Genomic DNA, 23,388 nt, shown 5'->3' with positions numbered 1-23,388 from the left:
GGGATGTTAAACTGACACCAACCTCTTGAAATGTATTACTTGAAATAGTTGTAAAAAGTGTCAACTAAGTCAAGTTAACATTTAACATAAATATAAAAACATAAAACGCATTGCTTTAGGTCAAAGAATATGTGTTGTGAGATATGAGATATCTCTTTACAAGGACAAATTAGTTATCACTAATTACATTTTGTCATTAAAATGGATTTTATTGTTTTGAAAGAAAGTGGAAAAGGGATTTGACTTGTTCAGTAAATAAGACCAAAATGCATTATGATGACCAATGAAATACATACTTTGAAGGTCTAAGTGAAAGTGTGTGTTGATTAAAAGTGCAAAATAATACCTTAAGGGCCACAAGATCACAAAATAAAACCTTCTTTAAACTCATTGTATAGGGCACTAAATCATGTAATGTTAAGGTTTGATGCTTTTTTATAGTTCAGGAACTTCATGAAGGCTCAAAACGTGGCTCAAATGTCCACTGCCTGTTTTAGTCCAGAAGCTAATGGCAGTTGCCACATTTACAGTTGATATTTTGTCTTCATGACTGAATGATTATTCCACAACATTACACTGGGTATAGAAAATAATTACCCCCTTTCAAATAATGATGCAGTGTTTAAAATAACAAAATATTTGCTGGTGAATTTAAGAATGATACACAGCATATATTCTGCCACAACGATCTTTTCATTACTATGACTCATATATTGGAAGGTGAGGGGGGAATTTATATTCATGTTGAATACTAATCTGTTTATGCACATATTAATCTAATCACCACAGTTTACCCTTGAGTGTGCGACCTCTCTGATCTATAATCATGGACATTAACATTCACCGGGAAGAGCCATGTCTTCCATTGCTCCTAAATTGAATATATTGTCATTGTCTGAGAAATAGAAAGTGATCATAGGCAATGGAAATGATTTCAGTGGCATCTCTATAATACGCTTGTCCCCATGGTGAAATCAAAACTGCTTTCCCGAACATTCATTTACTGTATTAAGTGCACTTTCCATCTGTGAATTTTCATCATTTGATTGGATGATAAATGAAATAAGATTGAGCTGAAAAGCAAACCTGCCATTATACAATAATGGAAACCTTTAGTCCAATTTTTTTGTACAGATCTGATATTTTATACAGGCAGAAATTGTGTTTTGGTTGAGGAGAAATATAATTAGTGTTCATTTATCAGTGAGATATCCATTCTTTTCTGTTTGCAATAAGAATAATGTTTAAAAAATGAAGCAAATTTCATTCTTGGGCTCAAGCAACACTGCAAGCGTTGGAAAAAAAACATGCATGCAATATATACAACAGTAATCCCTCTGTCTTGCCTGCTTCAATAACCGCTCGTATACCCAGCTGGGTCACCAAACACTTCAACTGAACCTAAATGTGAGTCACCAGCAACCCTTATGTTGAGATTTTGACCAATTTGGAGAACAAATGCTAAATGCAGACTCCTGTTTTGTGGCTATGTCCGTTGGCAACAGCAGGTGTACTCTTCCTGATGGAAGTCATGCGGATAGCAGAGGTGCTCTGGAGGTAGCTGGTGTTGTGCTCTTGGTATTTGCGCTGTCTGCACAGCAGCTGGTTGTTGAAGTGCCTTCGGAAGCTCTCGCTCAGTAGGTACAGGGCAAATGGGTTCACACAGGAGCTGGAGAAACTCAACACGCGCGCCACAAGCGTGATGATGAGGTGTGACAGTGAAGAGTCGATCTGTCGATAGTTGAATGAGCGGTACATGTAGAGAATGTGGTTGGGGAACCAGCAAAGTGCGAAGAGGCCCACAAAAACCAAAACGATCTTTGCTAGACGCTTCCTCGTTTCCGTCTCAGAAGAGAGAAGAAAAAAATGACACATTAGACCACTTGATAAAGCACAAGGTGCATTTTAGATGAGAAAAAGGTCAATAAAAATGCATGCAGGTTCAGTAGTACATCCTCTATCCTGATTCTTAACCCAGTAATTGATTGTCATTTGCTGAAATCAAGTTTAGTTCTAACAGGTATTCTTTTCAGCAATTTATGTTTTACCTATATCATTAACATGTTTTTTTGAAGTAAGTCTCTTTAAAAGGCTTAACAAGGCTGCATTTATTTGATCAAAAATATAGCAAAAACAGTACTATTGTGAATTTTTATAATTTAAAATGATTTTTTTTTCTGTGATGGCAAAGCTGGATTTTCAGCAGCCATTACTCCAGACTTTAGTGTCACATGATCCTTCAGAAATCATTCTTATATGATGATTTGATGCAGGCTGAAAACAGTTTTTTTGAGGGGGGGGGGCATATTAAAACAGAAAATGATTATTTTAAATTGTGATCATATTTTTGTCTGCATTTTTGGTCAAATAATTGCAGCCTTGGTGAGCATAAGAGACTTCTTTCAAACATATTTAAGAAATCTTAATTATTCCTAACGTGGTAGTGCATGTTGCTTTGTGCTTTGATTTTATCTTATTTTATTTTCCAAAGAATAAGGAAACTCATACTGGTTTGGAATAATGTGAGGGTGAGTAAATAATGTCTGAATTTAAATTTTTAGATATGTATTTTTCTTTTTTCTTTTTTTTTTTATCAGCCGGTTTCAGAGAATCTGCTGTGCTAGCAATGTTTAATTGTTCAATGAAGTACATGCAGTGCATAATACAAGAGATTATATCCCAATAAAGCCATTCATACCATTCATGCCATTCAGAGAAATGAATGATAGATGGATGAGAAAGACTGCATTGTTTTGCCCTGTGAAATGCATAATTACTTACAACCAGAAGAGATAAGAGCTGCGGTAAACCTCAACTAGGATGATATATTGTATTATCAAGGGCAAGAGGGAGTGGAAAATTTTAGCTGCCTTGAAAAAGCTGCTTAAAGAGATTATCAAAGAGAATATCTGTCATCCTTAAGGACCCTTGGCACAATGCTGAACTGATGATTCACAGCCCAGCAAAAGATAAAGTGCCCTGTCTCAACAAAACTGTCAAGGGAACATTTTCTAAAGGGTGTCCCTCAGTTCAATAGTGGATCATTTTATAGTTTCTCTAAAAATGTTTAGAGAAATTAACCTCGTATTAGATCATCATAAAGGGCCAATTCCATTTCGGTTACAACAATTTGACATTGTTTCTAAATAATGGGTAAGGGTTATATGTATTATGAACTGCATTAAGAATGCCTTTTGAACTTTAATTGAATTCCTGAATTTGATTAAAGAGTTGTTATTTCTTTATAATTATTTGTGAAATTTGTTATCAATTTCTGAGAAAAGTAAATCCAAAATGCTACTTTTTTTTTAATTATAAAAGTAATCTTGGGTGGACAACTCCAAAAATGGAATAGACAGATAATCGGATGGATGGATAGAAGGATGGATTCATATAATAGAAAGATTAAAAAATCAGACAGATAAATAAACATCAGATAGATCTGACAGATAGATGAAAAATAAGATACTGTATGGAGTGTATGCATTCAACAGTGTGAGCTTTATGCCCTTCCCCTGGAACCTCTTACCTGTCTTTTGGAGTGCTCACTAATCTCACCTGGCATATCGTGAGCACTCTTGTTAAGTGTCCTCGCAATGTGGTAGTAATAAACAGAGATAATGCTCAAAGGGATGAGGAAGTAGACAAGGAATATCATAATGGAGTGAATCTTAGGATGCATCTCGTTGGAGAGTGGATACGGTACACAGGCGGTGAATGTCATGTTCTTGTCTGGCATATGAACCACCTGCGAGAAGACCGCCTCAGGGATAGCCAGCAGCACTGAGACAACCCATATAGTGACAGCCTTCAAGCAGGTCCAGAACACTGCGCTGGAGGTCTGGATGTCCATGGGATTCACAATAGCTTTGTGTCTAAGAGAAACATATGTGAAGAATTGTCAGCACACAGATTGCTGTGCAATTCATTCAGGTTGAGGATGTATGAAATTGCTTTGTTTATCAACAATTTTTCATTGCTTGAGGGAAAACAACACTGTGGGCTCTTATCTGAAGTCAGATTTGATTCTCTGCTGAGGTTTATGGTTAGTCCACCCCAGAATGTGTGCCTGTTTAAACAGTACTTGACCCATTATTATTAAAACAGCGGTTTTGAGACGTGCGTTTTAAGTGTTACAACTCAGTGTCTTATTCAGTTTCATTCCATGTTGTTAAAATTACTGCTGTCATCATACAGGGATACATTTCTCTTATTGGATAAGCTTATTATGTGACAGTCTTTGAAGAATTTGACTACTCTTTCAGCACAGACACAATCGGACATAGACACTGTGAAACATTTGCATTAATGTTTATTTATTTATGTACAAACAGCAGTATTTCCGAGGGTCGTGGCACTTTTAAATGATCATTTTCAAGCGATAAGAATAATTGTAACTAACATTTTTTTTATTTTTATTTTTTTTACTTTGCCACTACAGATTTTTGGAATTATAAATTCAGAATATTACAGTGTGAAATCAGTGTAGAATTTTTTTTACATTCATTATATATTTAAATAAATGTTATAAAATATTTTGAAACTATATATATTTACAATGTGATTTGTGCTATACATTTAATAATGTAACAAATATATATATATATAATTTTTAATCATATGTTACTTCTCTATACTTGAACCTAAATAACTTTTACACTGGGGATCAGCAGTAAGTCTAAAACTACATGATCAAAGTCATAAATGATTCATCTCTAAGTTAATGTTTTGTTTTTTTTTCCTGAAGAAAAGATTTATAGAAAATACGATAGTTCATCTGTGCACATCTTTCCGATATTCTGCTGGAGCTGCAAAGCCTACAGACAGAATACACAAAAACCAATAGAGTAAATTCATGGTGGAAAATTGGTTGCTTTTGTTCCAACTAACTTGTCTGTTTTCTCCTATTGACAAACCAACATGTTTTGATCTATTTGACAGTGTCCTTTAGACATTCTGCTGATATCATTTCTAAAGTAAATGGAAGTCTCATACGACAGCATCATTGCCCTGACTTCTCTCCTCTACCAGGTTTCACTGCCCCAGGTTTGCTTTTTCCTCTCTCAGTGAAAACGGACTGCCCTGCCTCAGGCATGAGTTAGCCGGGGACTGCCACAATCACAGCTTGATTTCTCCCTGAGAAAACAAGTCCCAACTGAACATACAGTATGAACTCACTGAAATGCAAATTAACTTAATTGTATTTCATGCATGACTGAGTACTGAATAAATTCTAATCAGATCAAGTCTTTAAAACAATCGTTTGGGTGACGTTAGAAATCGTCAATGCACTTGTCGTCCTTCCTCAAATCTATAATTTTAGACTTAATTCCTTTGGCCAGGTAATTCATTATCACAAGCAGCTGAACATTGACTACATTTTGCATCACGATTGTCATTTTGGGGAACAGAACTGTTAATGTAGCCTACAAATCAATAGCAATAAATGAGAACTGCTTGGACCCCAGGGTGATGGCATAATCAACTTTTAGGTGCTCCAAACAACGAACAGACAGAGCAACAAATCAGACTAAGAAAGGTCATCACCTTTAGCAAGGGCCCCCCAAGCACTGACACAACAATGAAGTATAACACAGAGTATGTGAAACAGAGTGGACATATGTCATCTTCACCACGGATCCTGAGCTATATTTTTAATGCTATTAATTTCCACTAATGCAGCCAGAAATGAGCTTGTCAATAAATAAAACAATATATTAGGGTGTCAAATATCATTTAGGATTTGAAGCACTGCAATCTACTAATGTAATCTTTGAATTATAAAGATATTCCTACTTTCAGTTACCGTTTACTGGAAGAAATATTAGGGAATTATTATCCCAATGTATGTGGAGATTTCTTTTAATAAACAATTTTTTTTTTACTAAGCTTTATCCAAAACACTCATCTCTTGGCTGTAATGATGCCTCTGTTATTGACAACAGTCTTGGTCCAATTTGGTTATGAAAACGCTGCATTTCTAAAATAAAAATTCACTGCAGTGAGAGTAAATCAGAATAATAATGTCAGAGGTAGGCTGTAAAGATGACTTCCGACCTTCCAAACAATATTTATGTGTACAGAAAATATAAAATACCAAACTAAATAATAAATATTTTATGAACCTTCCAAATGTGTGCTCTGTGCTCATCTAACCCCATCACTCTGTCTAATGTCAAAAAAATGAACAGCATTTTTGTTGTTGAGAAATATATCTGAGCCATGAATCAAATGTAATACAGAATTCCTGCAGGCTGTTTGCCAAATGCTGTATGATATCTACATCATCACGATTAGTTCCTCTGTAAATCAAAGTAATTTGCATTTGCCCTCAGCTACAGGTGCTTAATAAGGAATTCTATGATGTTTAATGACTTAAAGCAGTAAATAGAGATATTGTTCTTATTCAAAATAGTTTTAAAAACGTTTATTGCTCATTTCTCTTTTTTATGGTTAAAAATCATAATCTTATATCTAAACGTCATTATCTTCACAGTAGTGAATGTGGCAGTGATTGCGGTGGTACAATGAGGATTTTTTTTTACAATTTACAATTTTTTTTACCTGTCCGCGCTAAGTGCCGTGAGAGTGAACACGGAGACTCCGACCGAGGTGAGCTGGATCACCGGGATCATCTTACAAGCCACCGTTCCAAAAATCCACTCCTCGTAGAAATACCTGAACGCGTCCACTGGTACACAAGTGACCAAAAGCAAAAGATCTCCCACGGCCAAGCTTGAGATGAAAATGTTTGGTACACTTCTCATCGCGCTGGTAGTGATGAATATTTTCACAAGAGTAATATTGCCCAGTAAACCAACGGTTATGATAAGTATGTAGACCGACGGGATAACGCACTGAATGATGAAATGCACCGTTTCCCCTCCATCTGATGTCCAGTCATCTGTGAAGTTCTCATAAACTGAGGTATCCTCAGAGAAAATGTTATCCATATTTTGTTTTAGTGGTTAGAAAGCAGAGTATTTGAAAGGGCTTCCAGCTGGGGAGAGAGGGATAGAAAGCGCTGTCCACCAAACTTAGTGCTGAAATGAGCGATGTCTTCAGCCACGTACCTAAAAGTTGACTGGCTTCTTTGACGGACAGGAGCAAGTAAAGGGGGAGCATGTGGCAAACAATTTTAACATTTAACCCTTTAGACAAACTATTGTGTATTGATGTTATTAACACGTGTTTTAGACTGCTAGTAAAAATCCAAAAGTGAATAGTATTTCTCGTTTTCTCATTTAAAAAAAAACGCTCGATAATGACACTCTTCTGTAGCTACTTTTTGGGTTAATCACTTCTTGCAACATCTACACTTTTCTTCAACTGTATTTATTTGACGTTGAATTGACTCAAACTGAATAACTAATAATAATGCTGGCTTCTGTAAAACTAGCTAAATTGAACTCATTTCAGAATAGATTAACTTTACATTTTTTATTGAACTTTATCAACACTAAACTGACTTAAGCTAAATAATGTCACTGTTGTCTTATAAGATCTGTTTTACAGAATCTGAATTGTCTCATTATTGAGTTTCCATAATTGCTTATGCTATTTTTCTGTTTATTACTTTGAACCTGTCTTGAAACAATCTGTATTATATAAGGTGTTATAGAATAAAGGTGACTTGACTTGGCTTGACATAACCAGTCATTTAATACTAGGATGTATTAATTTATCGCGACTGGTCTTTGTGTATTTGAGTTGGTTCTGGCAACTTCCTGTTTAACTATTAAGTATTAATTAGAAAACAAGTAAGCATAATATATATTATTAAAGGTACACATGTTCAATTGGCTTGCCATAGGAGCTACCGCTTCAAACCAAACAGTTCTAAACCTATCTATCTGTCTGTCTGTCTGTCTGTCTGTCTGTCTGTCTGTCTGTCTGTCTGTCTGTCTGTCTGTCTGTCTGTCTATCTATCTATCTATCTATCTATCTATCTATCTATCTATCTATCTATCTATCTATCTATCTATCTATCTATCTATCACCTTTCACTATCTTTTTAAAAGTGTATTTATTTATATATTTATTAAAACGAAGCCCTAACTCTGAAAGAATGGTGTTGGTCATATGGTGCGGTCGCTCATCAGTAGCGCAAAGTAGGATTGTGCTTTCTGGCCTCGTCAGGTACAGCTTTTGTTCGCGCGTTCCCTTATCGGGGTTCGGCTGGAGCTTTTTCATGCTCTTTCTATGACTCGCAGGGGGGATTTGCTGAGGGAAGAATTGCAATAAACACGTAATCAGAAAACCAACTGGGTCTGGACTATAGAGTAGAAAAACGGGTATATGAAAAAGAAAGATAGAAAAGGAAATTCTCCAGTCCCTTGCAAAACACGTGGAGAACACTTTTTATTTTTTCTATTTTTTGACTTGTGTTGTGTGTCACTGGATAATATAACCAAAGAATTACATAAAGAGATGTTTTATTCAAACCTCCATTTAGGTCTGCAGTCTCATCCCTATAGGGATAAGCAGCCACTGAAAACAGACATTTATGGATAATAAGTGTTAATGTCAACGGTTCCTTGTCCAGACAGATCTTGAAATCGGATTTTGTAAGGAACAACCTTAGTTGGACAGCCACTGGCCAATCTCCACCAGGCTCGAGTATCGAATGGCTGTCCACTAAGGTGCAGACCACAACGGTTGTCAATGTCTACAAGCCCCCACCATCAATGCTGACCATGACATCACTTCCACTGGCACCTGCACCCGCCATCTATGCAGGGGACTTTAACTGCCAACACATAGACTGGGGTTACAGTCATACTACACCAAATGGAGAGACATTAAGCCAATGGGCCTCCAGTGCCAATGCGTTGCTACTGTTCGACCCCAAAGAACCTCCAAGCTTCTTTTCAGCACGCTGGAACACCCACACCAACCCGGACTTGGCTTTCGCTGTGTGGCACACGGCTCAAAAGCCAGAGAGACGTGTCCTGGATAGGTTCCCCCGCTCACACCACCGACCGTCCATCATAAAGGTCCCATCCCTGGTGCAGCCAGTTGCAGGGAAACCCGTCAGGAGATGGAACTTTCGTAAGGCAAATTGGCAGTCGTTCACTGAGGAGACAGAAAAGACATCATCCTGTCTCCCAGACCCAGACAACGCCGACATGGACGCTGGGTATGCAGCCTACTGCAGAGTACTCCTTGGGGCAGCAAGGAAAACCATCCCCCGTGGCTTTAACACAAACTACATCCCGGGCTGGGATGGAGAGTGCAGCCACCTCCTGCATGTCCACCAGCAGGCAAGCTCCAGGGAGGAAGTGGAAGAATCTGCAACGGTACTTCTGCAGAAGCTAGATGCCACCCGAAGGTCAAGGTGGACAGAAGTAGTTCAGTCAATTGACTTCACCCACTACAGCCGTAAAGCGTGGCGGACAATAAACCAGCTGACAGGTAGAACACCATCGACCTCCCGGTGCCCAATAACAGCAAATGCCATCGCATCCCAGCTCCTTAAGAACAGCTGTTTCCCTGATGCTGATAAGAACTTTGCCGGCACAACATCACACCAGGTGACTTCCCTGTGTAGAGCAGCTAGTGTGGACGCCAACTTGTCAGGGGAATTTACAACAGCTGAACTCCAGACTGCCTTAAATAAAGCCAAACAAGGGAAAGCACCAGGACATGATTACATCCACCCTGAGTTTGTGACTCACCAGAGTGTAAGAACATCTGTATGGCTCTGCTCATTCTACTCGACATGCCTTCGGAGGTCCAAGCTCCCGAAGATATGGCGCCGCGCTGCTGTCATAGCCCTTCCAAAACCAAACAAGCCTGCTGAAGACCCCAAATCCTACCGACCCATCTCATTGCTCTGCGTCCCATTCAAAACCCTGGAGAGGCTGATCTATAATCGTATCGAGCCAATATTGGACCCTCAACTCCCACGGGAACAAGCTGGCTTCCGGCGCGGTCGGTCAACGGTTGACCAGGTGACACTGCTCACCCAAGACATTGAGGACAGCTTTCAGGAAAAACGGGAAGGCTGGAGTAGTGTTGCTTGATCTCACAGCCCCTTACGATACCGTCTGGCACCGCGGACTCCACCTAAAGCTACTAAAGATCATTCCCGACCGGCACATGGTGAAGTTCATCATTGAGATGGTGACGAACCGCAGCTTCACCTTAAAGACCAGCGACGGTCAATGCAGCAGGCTTAGAAGGCTGAGGAATGGTGTTCCGCAGGGTTCTGTCCTCGCACCGATGTTATTCAATATCTACATCCACGACTTACCGGAAACAACATCCCAGAAATATGGTTACGCTGACGACCTGGCCATTATGACGAGACGACAAACATGGGAGCAGATGCAGGCCAGCCTAAACCAGGACATGGACACCTTGGCAGCCTACCTGCGTGAGTGGCGTTTACAGCTCAGCATCGGCAAGACAGTTGCAGCAGCTTACCACCTGAACAACAGTGAAGCCAGACGGGAACTGGACATATTCGTTAATAACAAGCGCCTTGAGTTCCAGCAAGCCCCACGGTACCTTGGCATACGCCTGGATAGATCTCTAAAATTCAAACAACACCTTGAAGAAGTGACGGCCAAAGTGTCATCAAGGGTCGCAATAATTCGACGTCTCGCTGGTACTAGCTGGGGTGCAACTGCCAAGGTGCTTCGAATATCAACAGTAGCTCTCGTCTTCTCCACAGCTGATTACTGTGCCCCAGCCTGGTGCAGAAGCCCACACGCCAGGAAAGTCGACATTGCCATAAACACCGCCCTTCGGACTATAACTGGCTGCCTGAAATCTACCCCTGTCTACCATCTGCCAACATTAGCGGGAATTGCCCCGGCCGGCCTCCGACGAGAGGCTGCTACCCTCGCTCTTGCAAGGAAAGCCCAAAGATACAACTGGCATATCCTGCACAATACCACCACAACAGCACTGCCTCCTCATAAACTGAAGTCCCGCCACCCGTACAACAAGGCGGCACAAGACCTGCTCAGGTCCATCCCTGAGGACCTGTCTACAGAGGCATGGCTCGCGGCAGCCTGGAAGCAGGAGTGGGAGTCAGCAGGGCCCTCACGAATCCACCGTTACATCCATGACCCTGGAGGCACTCTTGAAGGAGAGGATCTGCCACGCCGGCAATGGACTCTGCTAAACCGCCTGCAAACTGGGGTTGGACGTTACAAAGCATTGATGAGGAAGTGGGGCCTGGAGGACAGAGCAGTGTGTGAGTGTGGGGAGCCAGAGCAGACCGCTGAGCACATAATCACCACCTGTCCACTGTATAAACCACCGTCGGAGGCCGGCCTCTTCGACGTGGGACCTGAGATGAGAACGTGGCTGAGTTCTACTGAGCTGGACATTTGATGACGACACACGAAAGAAGAAGAAGTTGAAATCGGATTTTTTAGTTGGCCTTGGTCTCAGAACTAATTTATCATGGTCATGTCTGTACTGCTTCTTAACTCGTCTTTGTGGCTTTATGCTGAATACAAAGACTTTTAAGCCTCGGTAGCCAGTTAGAAACTGAAGGCTGAATTCAAACTTTGAGAAACTTATTCAGGAATGATGCGGTGTAAGTTCTGCTCCATTTAAGATCAGCAAATGGAACAGACAAATTCTCAATTTGACATGAGCCTTGCATAACTGAATGGGTTTTAGACAACTAATGAAAAGTATCACTCGTTGTCTGTCTCTGTAGCAGGTCTGGTTACTCATCTTGACTCACATCCTATGAACTATCAGTTCTGTCTGTCTGTGTTTACCGCAACACAGATGTTGTCTGATGTAAATGTGTCCTTTGGTAATAGGCTAAATGGATATAATTCGCCACTTGGGTTGCATGCCATCATTTGTTGATTTAGTGACATCTGCTGGTATTTTTTAGACGCTCTTGATGCAACGTTAATACTGGACACAGAAAATCTAATTAGAGAACAGTGCAATTGAACTATTTAGTTGCAGTAAGGTACATGCTGTTTATGGTTTTCCTTCTCCATTTTTTAAAAATTTTTTTAATAAATGGTGTTTTTTTTTCAATGACTTTTTATTCTCAGAAATAATGCAGAAACACTATAAACAGACAAAACCATTTTGCGCTTAAAAATAAAAACTCATATAATAGAGTCATCCATTATGCCATAATCTCTGTGAGCTAACAAAACAATCAAGCAAGGTCACATATGAAGCATCACTTTGACTGACAGCTATGCTTGCGTGTGCACCACGTGCGCAATGACCGTGTGACCGCCAGACCCCGGCACTCTTATTTCGGTAATTATTAGCATCTCTGTGGCCATAATGATCTATTCTTTCTTACGTTTCTTTGATGCCTCGCTTGTCTGTTTGCTCTCTGGTTTATGACTCGAAAAAGCTTGCCGTCAGAAAGGCGCCCCCAACATGCCGCTTTTCCAGCAGGTCTGTCTTTCCCTCGGGACGCAGTGACATGAGAGCAGGACCTCGGTTCTGATTTAAGAAGGGGGATGAACAGCACTCCGCCTGGATTACGGTTGGTGTGTGGACTTTTATTAGACGATTTAACGCTTGTGAAACGTTTCTTACCGTGAGAACGTTACTCGTGCTGTAGTTTTAGAGAAGAGAGAATGCGGGTAAGTCTAGGGAAACTTTCACTAGGCCTATTAGCAATTAACTGATATAGATGTATAGCTATATAGTATATAGAAGTTATATGTAATAAAGAACGAAAATTGTACAGGTATATACATCAGTACCAGGTCTACAGGTGTCTTAAAGAGTCTCAAAATCTCAAGATATCATTACTCAGCCATCCTTTGTTTTGACATTGTTTTACAAAATGCACTTGTCGTAAATGTCATTTATTACATTGATTTGAATAGCTTGTTTAAGTTCTGCTCAGTAATTTGTGTTATTTGTTAATTGTTGTTTTCCATTATGTGATCTGCCCAGTGATACAATTGCATTTCATTGCAATTGTCATGGTTGCTCTGTTCTATTGTGAGATACAAGAGTTGTTTTTTCGCTGACAGAGTTGAATAGGGATTAGCCTATGGGCTGACCACATGTCCTGTGGCCTTTGTTATTTTTCTTTTTTGTTTTTGGTCGGGTTTTTTTTGCACTGAGTGAGTAAATTGATGAAGGCACTGTGGATAAAAAGAGAATGCATTGACAAGGGGTTTCTAAAGCGAAAGGTCATTTGAAGGTACGCAATTGCCATCTGCCTCTGCCTGAGGCTAAAAGACTGGCAATGATGGTGACAAGTTAATGTTGCAAAGTTGTGAAGTCAAACTATGTCATTAAACTACATCAAAAACTTTTATGAAGGATGTGTAAGTATGTAATGTACAGTTTTATCTTTATATTCAAAATTAGAAAAATGTAATATAAACATAATTTTAGTGGATACATGTCTGGTCTTCCATTTGTGTGTTATAATCTTTTCATTGCATATTTCAGCTCAGGCCTCCAACAGTGATAGGCCAGTTCCACACTCTGTTTTTTGGCTCTGTGCGTACATTTTTCCTTGGAGTCCTTGGATTCGCCGTCTATGGCAATGAGGCCCTCCACTTCAGCTGTGATCCAGACAAAAGGGAAATAAACCTTTACTGTTACAACCAGTTCAGGCCTATAACACCTCAGGTAAAAGTGCTTGAAAATATTTTGAGTTAATAACCTGCTATTGTGGTATCAAAATATGCATGAAATGACAGGTATAAATTGATTATTCCTGTAGAATTAATAGGGAAGAAAAACCCCAAAAGATTAATTCTGAGAAGCAAACAGCTTTTTATTAAATCATTAATTCATTTTTACTGATCTAAACATGAAACTAAACATGTAAGATTTGTAGTTGAGGTATCTGGCAACATACTGTATCTTAAAAAAAACTATTTTGGATATCTAATAATCAAAACATAGATGTAAAAAAAAAAAAAGCTGTCCTAGTAACTTTAAGATTTGAAGCTTACTTATCTGTCACTTCCACTGAAATAAATTGAAGGAATAGCTCATTGAAAATTTGCTGAAAGACTGACTTACCCACAGGCCATAAAAGATGTAGAAGAGTTTGTTTCTCGGTCGATTAACCTGATTTGGAGAAATTCAGCATCACTTGCTCACAAATGGATCCTCTGCAGTGAATGAGATTCAAAACAGCTGATAAAAATATCACAATAATCCACAAGAAAACCATGCAAGTATTAAAATCGTTTTAATTCACAAGACAATATATTAAAGGACTGGAGCCGTGTGGATTACTTATGGATTATTGTGATGTTTTTATCAGCTGTTTGAATTATCATTCTGATGGCACCCATTCACTGCAGAGGATTCGTTGGCGAGCAAGTGATGCAATATTAAATTTCTCCAAATTTATTCAAATGAAGAAATAAACTCATCTACATCTTTGATGGCATGAGGGTGACTAAAATGTCAGCATATTTTCACTTTTGGGTGAACTATTTGTTCAAGTTTTCTACTATATGAGTGTGACAAGCTGATTGCGAAGATGTGTTATGGCCTATTATCTATTGTAATTCTTTGGTGGAAACGTGAATAAAAAACATACTACTGGGCAAAATGACAAAAGTGTAAAAACAAACAAACTAAAGACAGAAAATGAAAAAAATAAAGCTGTTTTGTTTTTTTGTTTTTGTTTTGTAGGTATTCTGGGCATTGCAGCTAGTCACTGTCTTGGTGCCTGGAGCTGTGTTTCATCTTTATGCTGCCTGTAAAAATATAGACCAGGATGAGATCCTTCAGCGGCCAGTGTCCACAATCTTTTACATCATCTCTGTCCTGTTGAGAATAATTCTGGAAGTTTTAGCATTCTGGCTTCAGAGCCACCTTTTTGGGTTCCTGGTTGATCCTATTTATATGTGCGATGTCAGTGCCCTTGCAAAGATCTTCAGCATCTCAAAGTGTATGGTCCCTGAACACTTTGAGAAGACTATCTTCCTCAGTGCGATGTACACCTTTACCATCATCACCATACTCCTCTGTATCGCTGAGATTTTTGAGATTCTGTTCCGAAGACTTGGTTATTTGAACCAGCCAGTGACTTGAGAATTTAGAAAGTGTTTTGAGTGATACTTAAGCAGTGTTTGTTTTCTGTGGGTCTCTGAATGACAGACAGGACATAAACCCACATACCTCTGCATTTTCTGGTGGTAGACACAGAAATATATGCTTTTTTAAAACAAGACAGCCTATTATTCCTTTTTTGGAATAATCAAAAGAAAACATGCCTAATTTATGGCAAGGGACTCATTAATCTTTTTGGCTTTTCAGATTTTTTAAGCCTAAAAAAGCACCTCTCTAGCAGGAGAAACTCTTTTTTTCTTTTCTTTTTGACTTGTATGAGCTATTTGGCTTTTAATATTATCTCTGCAAAATTATTTTCAGATTTAGATTTATACTTATATTGCAGTATTACACAAAATGCACGTACTATTTTGGCAAATAGTATTTGATTTAAATTTCAACTAAGATTGATTTCTTCTTAAGGAAGAATAATTACATGCAACAGTGCATCAGTATCTAAAAACATTATTGAACGGTCCATGGTCTCTAGTTACAATCATGCACATTGATAGTTCATTCATCAGCTGTTGATTTCCATCTAGTTTATGTCAATTTGAGAATTATCTTGTGTGGTTTTAGTATCTGTAAATTTTTATCAGACATCCATCCAACTTTTGTTATTATTCTCAGCTAAGTGTACATCTCAGGTACAAAATGGCATACTGTGATCTCTTATTTTGTGTCAGCGGGTAACTATGTATTATAAGGATACGATTTATGCATGAATGAAACATCCGAGGAGATCTGACAGCTTGTCTGGCCTGCACATCTTCCCACAGTGGCCTTCCCACTATTTCAACACCACAGCTATTTGAGTAATAGCTTTTGTACCATGTGTATATAGCTGATCATTTATACTGGTTTTTGATCAGTGTCTGTGGGATTTATGATGAAAATTATGCATGAAAATCTTCATATATATATATATATATATATATATATATATATATATATATATATATATATATATATATATATAAATTTAAGACTGCCATAATGTATTATCAGTCTAGGTCAGAATAAACAGGTCTGCTTGTGAATCCTTGGGCTTTCTGTCAGATACAATTTTTATTTTTTAAGTTTCAATGTAGTAAAAATAGTTAAAAATATATTTTTTTTACATCTTTCAATATCAGTGATATTCACACATATAATGGTAATACAATTAAAAAATATATTCTGTTGGATAACAGGAATTAACACTTTACGAGGGGCCCTTTTATGACAGTTACATTAATGCTGTACATTAAAGCTACAGGGATACTTTGCACAAGTTGCACTGTACAACATATAAAAAGAAAACTGTTGATTATTATAATTCTTAAATGCAAATACATTGCAGAAATATATAACAGAATAAAAGCAGCAAAACAGTTACTGTATGACTTTTAATTTATGTAAATATAGCCTATGATTAATTAAAACAATGATTGTAGTATGACAAATAAATGACAAATTACATATATTAAAATATATTATTACTAAACAGACAAAACTTTGAAACATTTCTGTGTAAGTAAGCCAATATGTCTTTTATGCAGAATAAAAGTCACCACCACTGACATGTTTGTCATTTCCTACTCCTCCTCGCCTATGAAGGTCAGTAAAGGCGTGGCTGCGCGATCACGTGAAAACGCGGAAGTGGCTTCTTCGCGAGCGTCTGTCATCTTTGTTATCAGGCATTTTTTTGACACTTGCTAACCGTAGAAGTTTATAACAGAGTGTTTTCTTCGGCATGGCGCTCCCACCACAGCTGAAACCGATCCAACACCACTTAAGAACAGCCCAGGAACACGAGAAAAGAGACCCGGTGGTCGCTTATTACTGTAAGTTTGGAAAAATACTAAGTTAACGTTACTTTGTTTAGTTCGCTTGTTGCATAGCAGCCCCTAACGTTACCCTCTCACTGGTTTATTAAACGTGTCTTTTTTAATTATCCCAGTGTAATGCGACTTATATGGTTTTAATTACTAGGTATTTTTACATGAAGTGATTCGATTTTTTTTTTATTTAAACAAGTCTGATTTGGAAGTTAGTTTCAGTTACTTTGTTCACCTGCTGTTATGATAATGTATTCGCTATATTAACAGCCTTATGGAATATTGATGAGTACATATGTACAGCTAGATTCCCAGTTTAATAGCTCTCCACAGACGCTTTTGTGATTCAGTAGTTTAGAAATAAATTTAAGTTAGCGAATTGGCTAACTGGTTGCTTTGTTTTTGAGAGGTTTTGGTTAAAACGTCACCCCATCAGGTGGACAGCACATGGACTTTCGTGTACTAGGTTCACTGCTGATCTTGGATCTGTAGTTAAGATGTTGTCATTTATTATTGATAATATTTAGTTTGTTTCTTTGTAGCAGCTGTAAGAGTGATCAGATATATGCTGAATCATGTAACATAAGGCATTACTGTTATTCTTACTACGCAATGCAGAAAAACAAGTTCCTTGTCCTCCCATCTTGAGGTGTGCTGTGATAGGATGTGAGCTGAAATTTCCAAAACCTTGTTTACAGTACATTTCAGAATGTTTTTTACTCATAAGTTGTGCTGTCATCTTTTCAGTCTGCATTGGGAGGTTATTGGTGTTGTGAAGGAGTAGGGCTTTTGAAGGACTTTGGTACTTTGAATTATCATAGAGGTGTGTCAGAATTTGCATGTGGCACATCTATTTTTAGCAATATTGTAATACTTCAAACAGACTTTTAAAGTGTGACATAGACTGAGATGAACTGTGACCCTTTGTGGCCATATTATGTAGCCATATGCTTCTAGTGATGTCATTTTAAAAATAAAAATAGTTATATCTGTTAAAATTAAAAGGATGGTTAACAACAACGTTTTAATTTGGTCTTCATTTACTCACCCTCAATTTGTTACAAACCTGTAGGAATTTCTTTCTTCAGCTGAACACATATGAAGATATTTTTGAAGAATGAGAGTAGCTAAACAGTTGCTGGTCCTCATTTGTTTTCCATAATGTTTTTTTCACACTATGGAAGTCAGTGGAGACCAGCAACTGTTTGGTTACCAACATTATTCAAAATATCATCCATCGCCAATAGACATCCCGATGTTGAGCGGAACCGTGGCCACAAACACCCCCCCCCCCCCCCCCCCCAAGCTCAACCCTTACCCTCTACATTGCAAGTAAATCACTCGCATATGTGACTAAATCTTCACTCTGGGCGACTAAATTATGTCTAATATTAGCCAATGTCTAATCAATTCTCAGATTTTAATCGCCAGTATGTGAGTTGGAGGCTAACTATAAGTTAAGCTCAGATAAATGTTCACTAGCCGAACACTCTCTGACTGAGCGCTTTAGAGTTTCTCTCTCCTTCAAGTGATCTATGATAATTCTCAGTTCATCTCAATGGATGCACAGTGCACCTGTGTTTGACGTACCGTAAATTCTACTGTAAAGGCTCACCACTCGCCGTCACTTTGTTGAGAGCAGAGAGAGCGAGAGTCTTACATACATGCAGAATTGACATGTTATATTTAAATGATTTAGTTTGTTGTATTTTCCTGTTAAAATAACGAAGTTCTTATAATTTTTTTTTCAGCTTTTAAGAACTGTCGGGTTTTCCAGTAGTGGGCGGAGCTAATGCGCAAACGGCAATCTCATTGGCTGGTGCTCACATATTATCATCCCTTTTTTGATTTCAGCAAATCAGCTTGAGCAAATGCACACAACCTGATTAATATTCATGAATCCAGTAGCTCGCTAATCCTAATAGTGTGTTTTATAATGTGCTTATTAGTAGAATTCATATTATTATTATTATTATTATTATCATTATCATTATCATTATCATCTTATAAGTATTATTGTTAGGGTTTCCCCTTGTTTTTGTTGTTTTTTTTCCTTGTTTTATTTTTTTACAGAAACACTGAATGACCAACAAAGCACCACCACCTATCTAGTTAAAATGTTCAGTTAAATCTATGTATTCATACATGGTAACCAAGTATTAATTTTTTTATTACTAAAGTTCTATCATTAAATAATTTTGATTATCATATTATAATGCTTCACTGTCTGATTAAGAGTGTACTTTCAGATATGCAAAAAGCATATATACATATTAGTATTTCAGTCTGGCAAGTAAACTTAAAAATGTACTAGCCAATGGCGATTCAATTGCCAAGGTGTCCATAGAGGGTTGCTGTTTGCTGTTCGTAGATGCATTTTGTCAATTATTCAGTGCTGTAACTTGATGTGACCAGCTGCAGTTGTATGTGCACTGTGGGCAGACCCGACTAATAGAAAATGAGAATAGTTATCGATGATTTTCATTATTGATAATGATCGATTTTATCGATAAGTAGGGCTGTGCAAAAAAATCGAATGCGATTTTCATGCACATCTCATCAGTAAAGACGCTCCTGTAATTAGTAGTATATCTCCAGCACGTGCGTTCGGATCAGGGTTGCCAGGTTTTCACAAAAAATCCTGCCCAGTTGCTTCTCAAAACTAGTCCAAAACTAGTCCAATCGCTTTTCCAGGAGGTTCCCCGATAAAAATTGCTTCCCGGGGTTAAAATATAAGTTTTTTTTAGCAGGGTTGCCTTGGTAAAATTCACATTTTAGGGGCTAAATATCACTTTATTTGTATTGGGGTCGCTTCGACCCGCGGACATGAAAAACAACCATAGACTTGGCAACACTGGTTGGCATTTACTACACCGAGCCGTAATTCACTGACAATCTACACAAAATCGATGTTAAAATCGCAGGCGATTATTTGTCGATTTTGAAAACGATTTTGTGTTAGTTGACGGTAGACTACGGCTCTGTGTAGTAACTGCCGCTCCACCTGAACCAGTGTTGCCAAGTCTGCGATTGTTTTTCATGTCCGCAGTTTGAAGCAACCCCAATACAAATAACGTGATATTTAGCCCCTAAATGCGAATTTTACCAAGGCAACCCTTCCAAAAAATTTATATTTTAACCCCGGGAAGCAATTTTTATCTAGGAACCTCCTGGAAGCGCGACTGGACTAGTTTTAAGAAGCAACTGGGCAGGATTTGTTGTGAAAACCTGGCAACCCTGATATTTTTCATATTAACCCTATCTCCATTAGTATGCAGTGCAGGGACATTCAGTGATGTTTTTGTTTGTTTAATGCTCTGATTGTGTTGTACTCATACATAAAGACTTTCCTATTAATTCTAAAAGGTCGAAGCAGTTTCTTTTAATAGAGGAAGAATTCAGTGTGCCACTGGAGGTCAGCATTGACACTTAACTGAGGGATTCAGGCTTTGCTGGATTTGTTTCTGTTAACTTGCTGGACCCCTTTTTAATGACTTTATCTGTCATTATCCTCATAATAGTTGATCATGGTCTGTTTGTTATATAACTAACCTAGATTTCTATGATGATGCCTCTACACTCTTTCTTGGTTTTCGTGTCTTTCTTCATTATCCTAAAATATTAATTATTCTTGGCTCGTGAGTTAAGCTTGCTTTATGAATTATTATATTTAGTGATTTTTTTCATACCCAGTATTTCACCTGAAGTGTTGTTATGCTTCACACTTTTTAACACACCTTTAAAGTTAGGATGAACTACATTGTGATATAATGAAAGAAAGACCAGATTTTGTGCTACTAATAGCAAAACTGTTTTTCTGGATTATAAGAATTGATGTTTTTTTTTTTTTTTATGAAGACGACATAATGTGCGCGACAGCCATGTGCACAGTTCCAGATTAATATGTGGCAGTCTTTAGTTGTTTGTGGTTTTTGAAGCAGAATGCTCTTCAGATGCGGTTCTGCTCTGGCTTCTGTCTCTTTGACAGAGCTCCAGTTCTCTGATTGGCACCATGCTGTAAACCTATGGAAAAGGCCCTCTTTGACATTGTTTTCCTTCCTTCTTGCTGGACCTTATCCAGTCTTCAGGCTGAGCAGCAGCTACATAATAACATCCTTGTAGTAGGGAAATCAAAGTGTGAGGGCTGACATTCCTGAATATACAATTCGGTTCCTACTGCAGATGTCAGTGAAATACTTGGGAATGTCCTCGACTGAAGAGTCACGCTGTCTTTTGTCTGTCTTTCGTCAAGCTTGCGTTGATGCTTACTTGGCCATAATGAGCATCTGAGATACTGTAGTGTGTTTTGTTGCACAGTGAGAATTGAATGGGTGCAATGATATCACCCGTAGGGAAATAATAGATTATGGATTTTATTTTCATGCTTTACAACTGTGAATGGCCTCAGTGTTGCTTTGTTTCAGATTAGTAAAATTGGATGTCAAGCAGTATGGGCGCAATACAGTTTACAGACGTGGCCAAAAGTTTTGAGAATTACATAAATATTAGTTTTCAAAAAGTTTGCTGCTAAACTGCTTTTAGATCTTTGTTTCAGTTGTTTCTGTGATGTACTGAAATATAATTACAAGCACTTCATACGTTTCAAAGGCTTTTATCGACAATTACATGACATTTATGCAAAGAGTCAGTATTTGCAGTGTTGGCCCTTCTTTTTCAGGACCTCTGCAATTCGACTGGGCATGCTCTCAATCAACTTCTGGGCCAAATCCTGACTGATAGCAACCCATTCTTTCATAATCACTTCTTGGAGTTTGTCAGAATTAGTGGGTTTTTGTTTGTCCACCCGCCTCTTGAGGATTGACCACAAGTTCTCAATGGGATTAAGATCTGGGGAGTTTACAGGCCATGGACCCAAAATTTCAACATTCTGGTCCCCGAGCCACTTAGTTATCACTTTTGCCTTATGGCACGGTGCTCCATCGTGCTGGAAAATGCATTGTTCTTCACCAAACTGTTGTTGGATTGTTGGAAGAAGTTGCTGTTGGAGGGCGTTTTGGTACCATTCTTTATTCATGGCTGTGTTTTTGGGCAGAATTGTGAGTGAGCCCACTCCCTTGGATGAGAAGCAACCCCACACATGAATGGTGTCAGGATGCTTTACTGTTGGCATGACACAGGACTGATGGTAGCGCTCACCTTTTCTTCTCCGGACAAGCCTTTTTCCAGATGCCCCAAACAATCGGAAAGGGGCTTCATCGGAGAATATGACTTTGCCCCAGTCCTCAGCAGTCCCTATACTTTCACTATACTTTCTGCAGAAGATAAATCTGTCCCTGATGTTTTTTTTGGAGAGAAGTGGCTTCTTTGTTGCCCTTCTTGACACCAGGCCATCTTCCAAAAGTCTTTGCCTCACTGTGCATGCAGATGCGCTCACACCTGCATGCTGCCATTCCTGAGCAAGCTCTGCACTGGTGGCACTCCAATCCCGCAGCTGAATCCTCTTTAGGAGACGATCCTGGCGCTTCTGGACTTTCTTGGAAGCCTTCTTTACAAAAATTGAACCTCTTTCCTTGAAGTTCTTGATGATCCTATAAATTGTTGATTTAGGTGCAATCTTAGTAGCCACAATATCCTTGCCTGTGAAGCAATTTTTATGCAACACAATGATGGCTGCACGCGTTTCTTTGCAGGACACCATGGTTAACAATGGAAGAACAATGATTTCAAGCATCACCCTCGTTTTAACATGTCAAGTCTGCCATTATAACCCAATCAGCCTGACATAATGATCTCCAGCCTTGTGCTCGTCAACATTCTCACCTGAGTTAACAAGACGATTACTGAAATGATCTCAGCAGGTCCTTTAATGACAGGAATGAAATGCAGTGGAAAGGTTTTTTTGGGATTAAGTTAATTTTCATGGCAAAGAAGGACTATGCAATTCATTTGATCACTCTTCATAACATTCTGGAGTATATGCAAATTACTGTTATAAAAACTTTAGCAGCAACTTATCCAATTTCCAATATTTATGTAATTCTCAAAACTTTTGGCCACGACTGTACAAGGAGATCTGACTGATAACCATTTGAATTGTGACCTCATTATAATCTGTCTTCTCCCAAAATGGTGAGGTTTTAATTTAATAGCAGTCTGAACCATTTAAAATGGATTCCGTTTCAGGTGTGTATTTTCATCTAGTGTTTTTCTCTCTCAACTAAAACATTTGTAGTTCAATTAGTGAAATTTGAACCTACCTCAGATCTTTCCAGCAGCGACACCTTCATGAGGACTAACCCACAGGATCTATTTGCCGTGGCCTGAGCACTCACAGCTGGGTATATTTGCTTTTCCTTGTTTCCTTCAGGAAGTTGCAATTGCCAGTTCACTGTGTTTTACTGGCTAATGTGTTTTAAAATCGGATGACTGATTTCAAGGTCTGCCTGGCATGCAATGTGCCAATCAAAGTACCGTTTTGTCTTGATGAATGTCACTTCTGCAAAGCCTGTGGAATTGGTTATTATGTTTGGATATTTTATATTTCTAAAAGCACTGTAATATCAAGAAA

At 38.4% G+C, this 23,388-nt stretch overlaps 3 protein-coding genes across 5 annotated transcripts in view; 2 read left to right on the top strand and 1 right to left on the bottom strand.

The window, feature by feature from the left end:
• Positions 1-487: 487 nt before the first annotated feature.
• On the bottom strand, positions 488-6,953 carry LOC132091829 (neuromedin-B receptor-like). Its single transcript, XM_059497933.1, has 3 exons — positions 6,565-6,953; positions 3,530-3,875; positions 488-1,845 (listed from the first exon to the last, which is right to left on the bottom strand). Exons 1-3 carry the CDS (start codon positions 6,951-6,953, stop codon positions 1,462-1,464), a joined length of 1,119 nt encoding a protein of 372 aa, XP_059353916.1. The 3' UTR covers positions 488-1,461.
• A 5,246-nt stretch (positions 6,954-12,199) lies between these two features.
• LOC132091828 (gap junction epsilon-1 protein) lies at positions 12,200-15,890 on the top strand. 3 transcript variants are annotated; one of them, XM_059497931.1, is made up of 3 exons: positions 12,200-12,491; positions 13,414-13,596; positions 14,620-15,890. In XM_059497931.1, the coding sequence occupies exons 1-3, from the start codon at positions 12,462-12,464 to the stop codon at positions 15,019-15,021; spliced, it is 615 nt and encodes a 204-aa protein (XP_059353914.1). In that variant the 5' UTR covers positions 12,200-12,461; the 3' UTR covers positions 15,022-15,890. The 3 variants fall into 3 exon arrangements, with proteins under 3 accessions (XP_059353914.1, XP_059353915.1, XP_059353913.1); XM_059497932.1 differs by having other exon boundaries at positions 12,452-12,587; XM_059497930.1 differs by lacking the exon at positions 12,200-12,491 and adding an exon at positions 12,616-13,286.
• Positions 15,891-16,650: 760 nt separating this feature from the next.
• The window catches only part of LOC132092257 (vacuolar protein sorting-associated protein VTA1 homolog), a 31,163-nt gene continuing 24,425 nt past the window's right edge, over positions 16,651-23,388 (top strand). The window contains exon 1 of the mRNA XM_059498419.1: positions 16,651-16,865. Within this exon, the coding sequence (XP_059354402.1) occupies positions 16,775-16,865 (91 nt within the window). The 5' untranslated portion in view covers positions 16,651-16,774. The remainder of the gene's footprint in view (positions 16,866-23,388) is intronic.

This window comes from Carassius carassius, chromosome 18 (genome assembly GCF_963082965.1).
Source record: "Carassius carassius chromosome 18, fCarCar2.1, whole genome shotgun sequence".
Lineage (NCBI taxonomy): Eukaryota > Metazoa > Chordata > Actinopteri > Cypriniformes > Cyprinidae > Carassius > Carassius carassius.
Note: the sequence above shows the minus strand (reverse complement) of the source record. Positions and strands in the feature narration are given on the sequence as shown.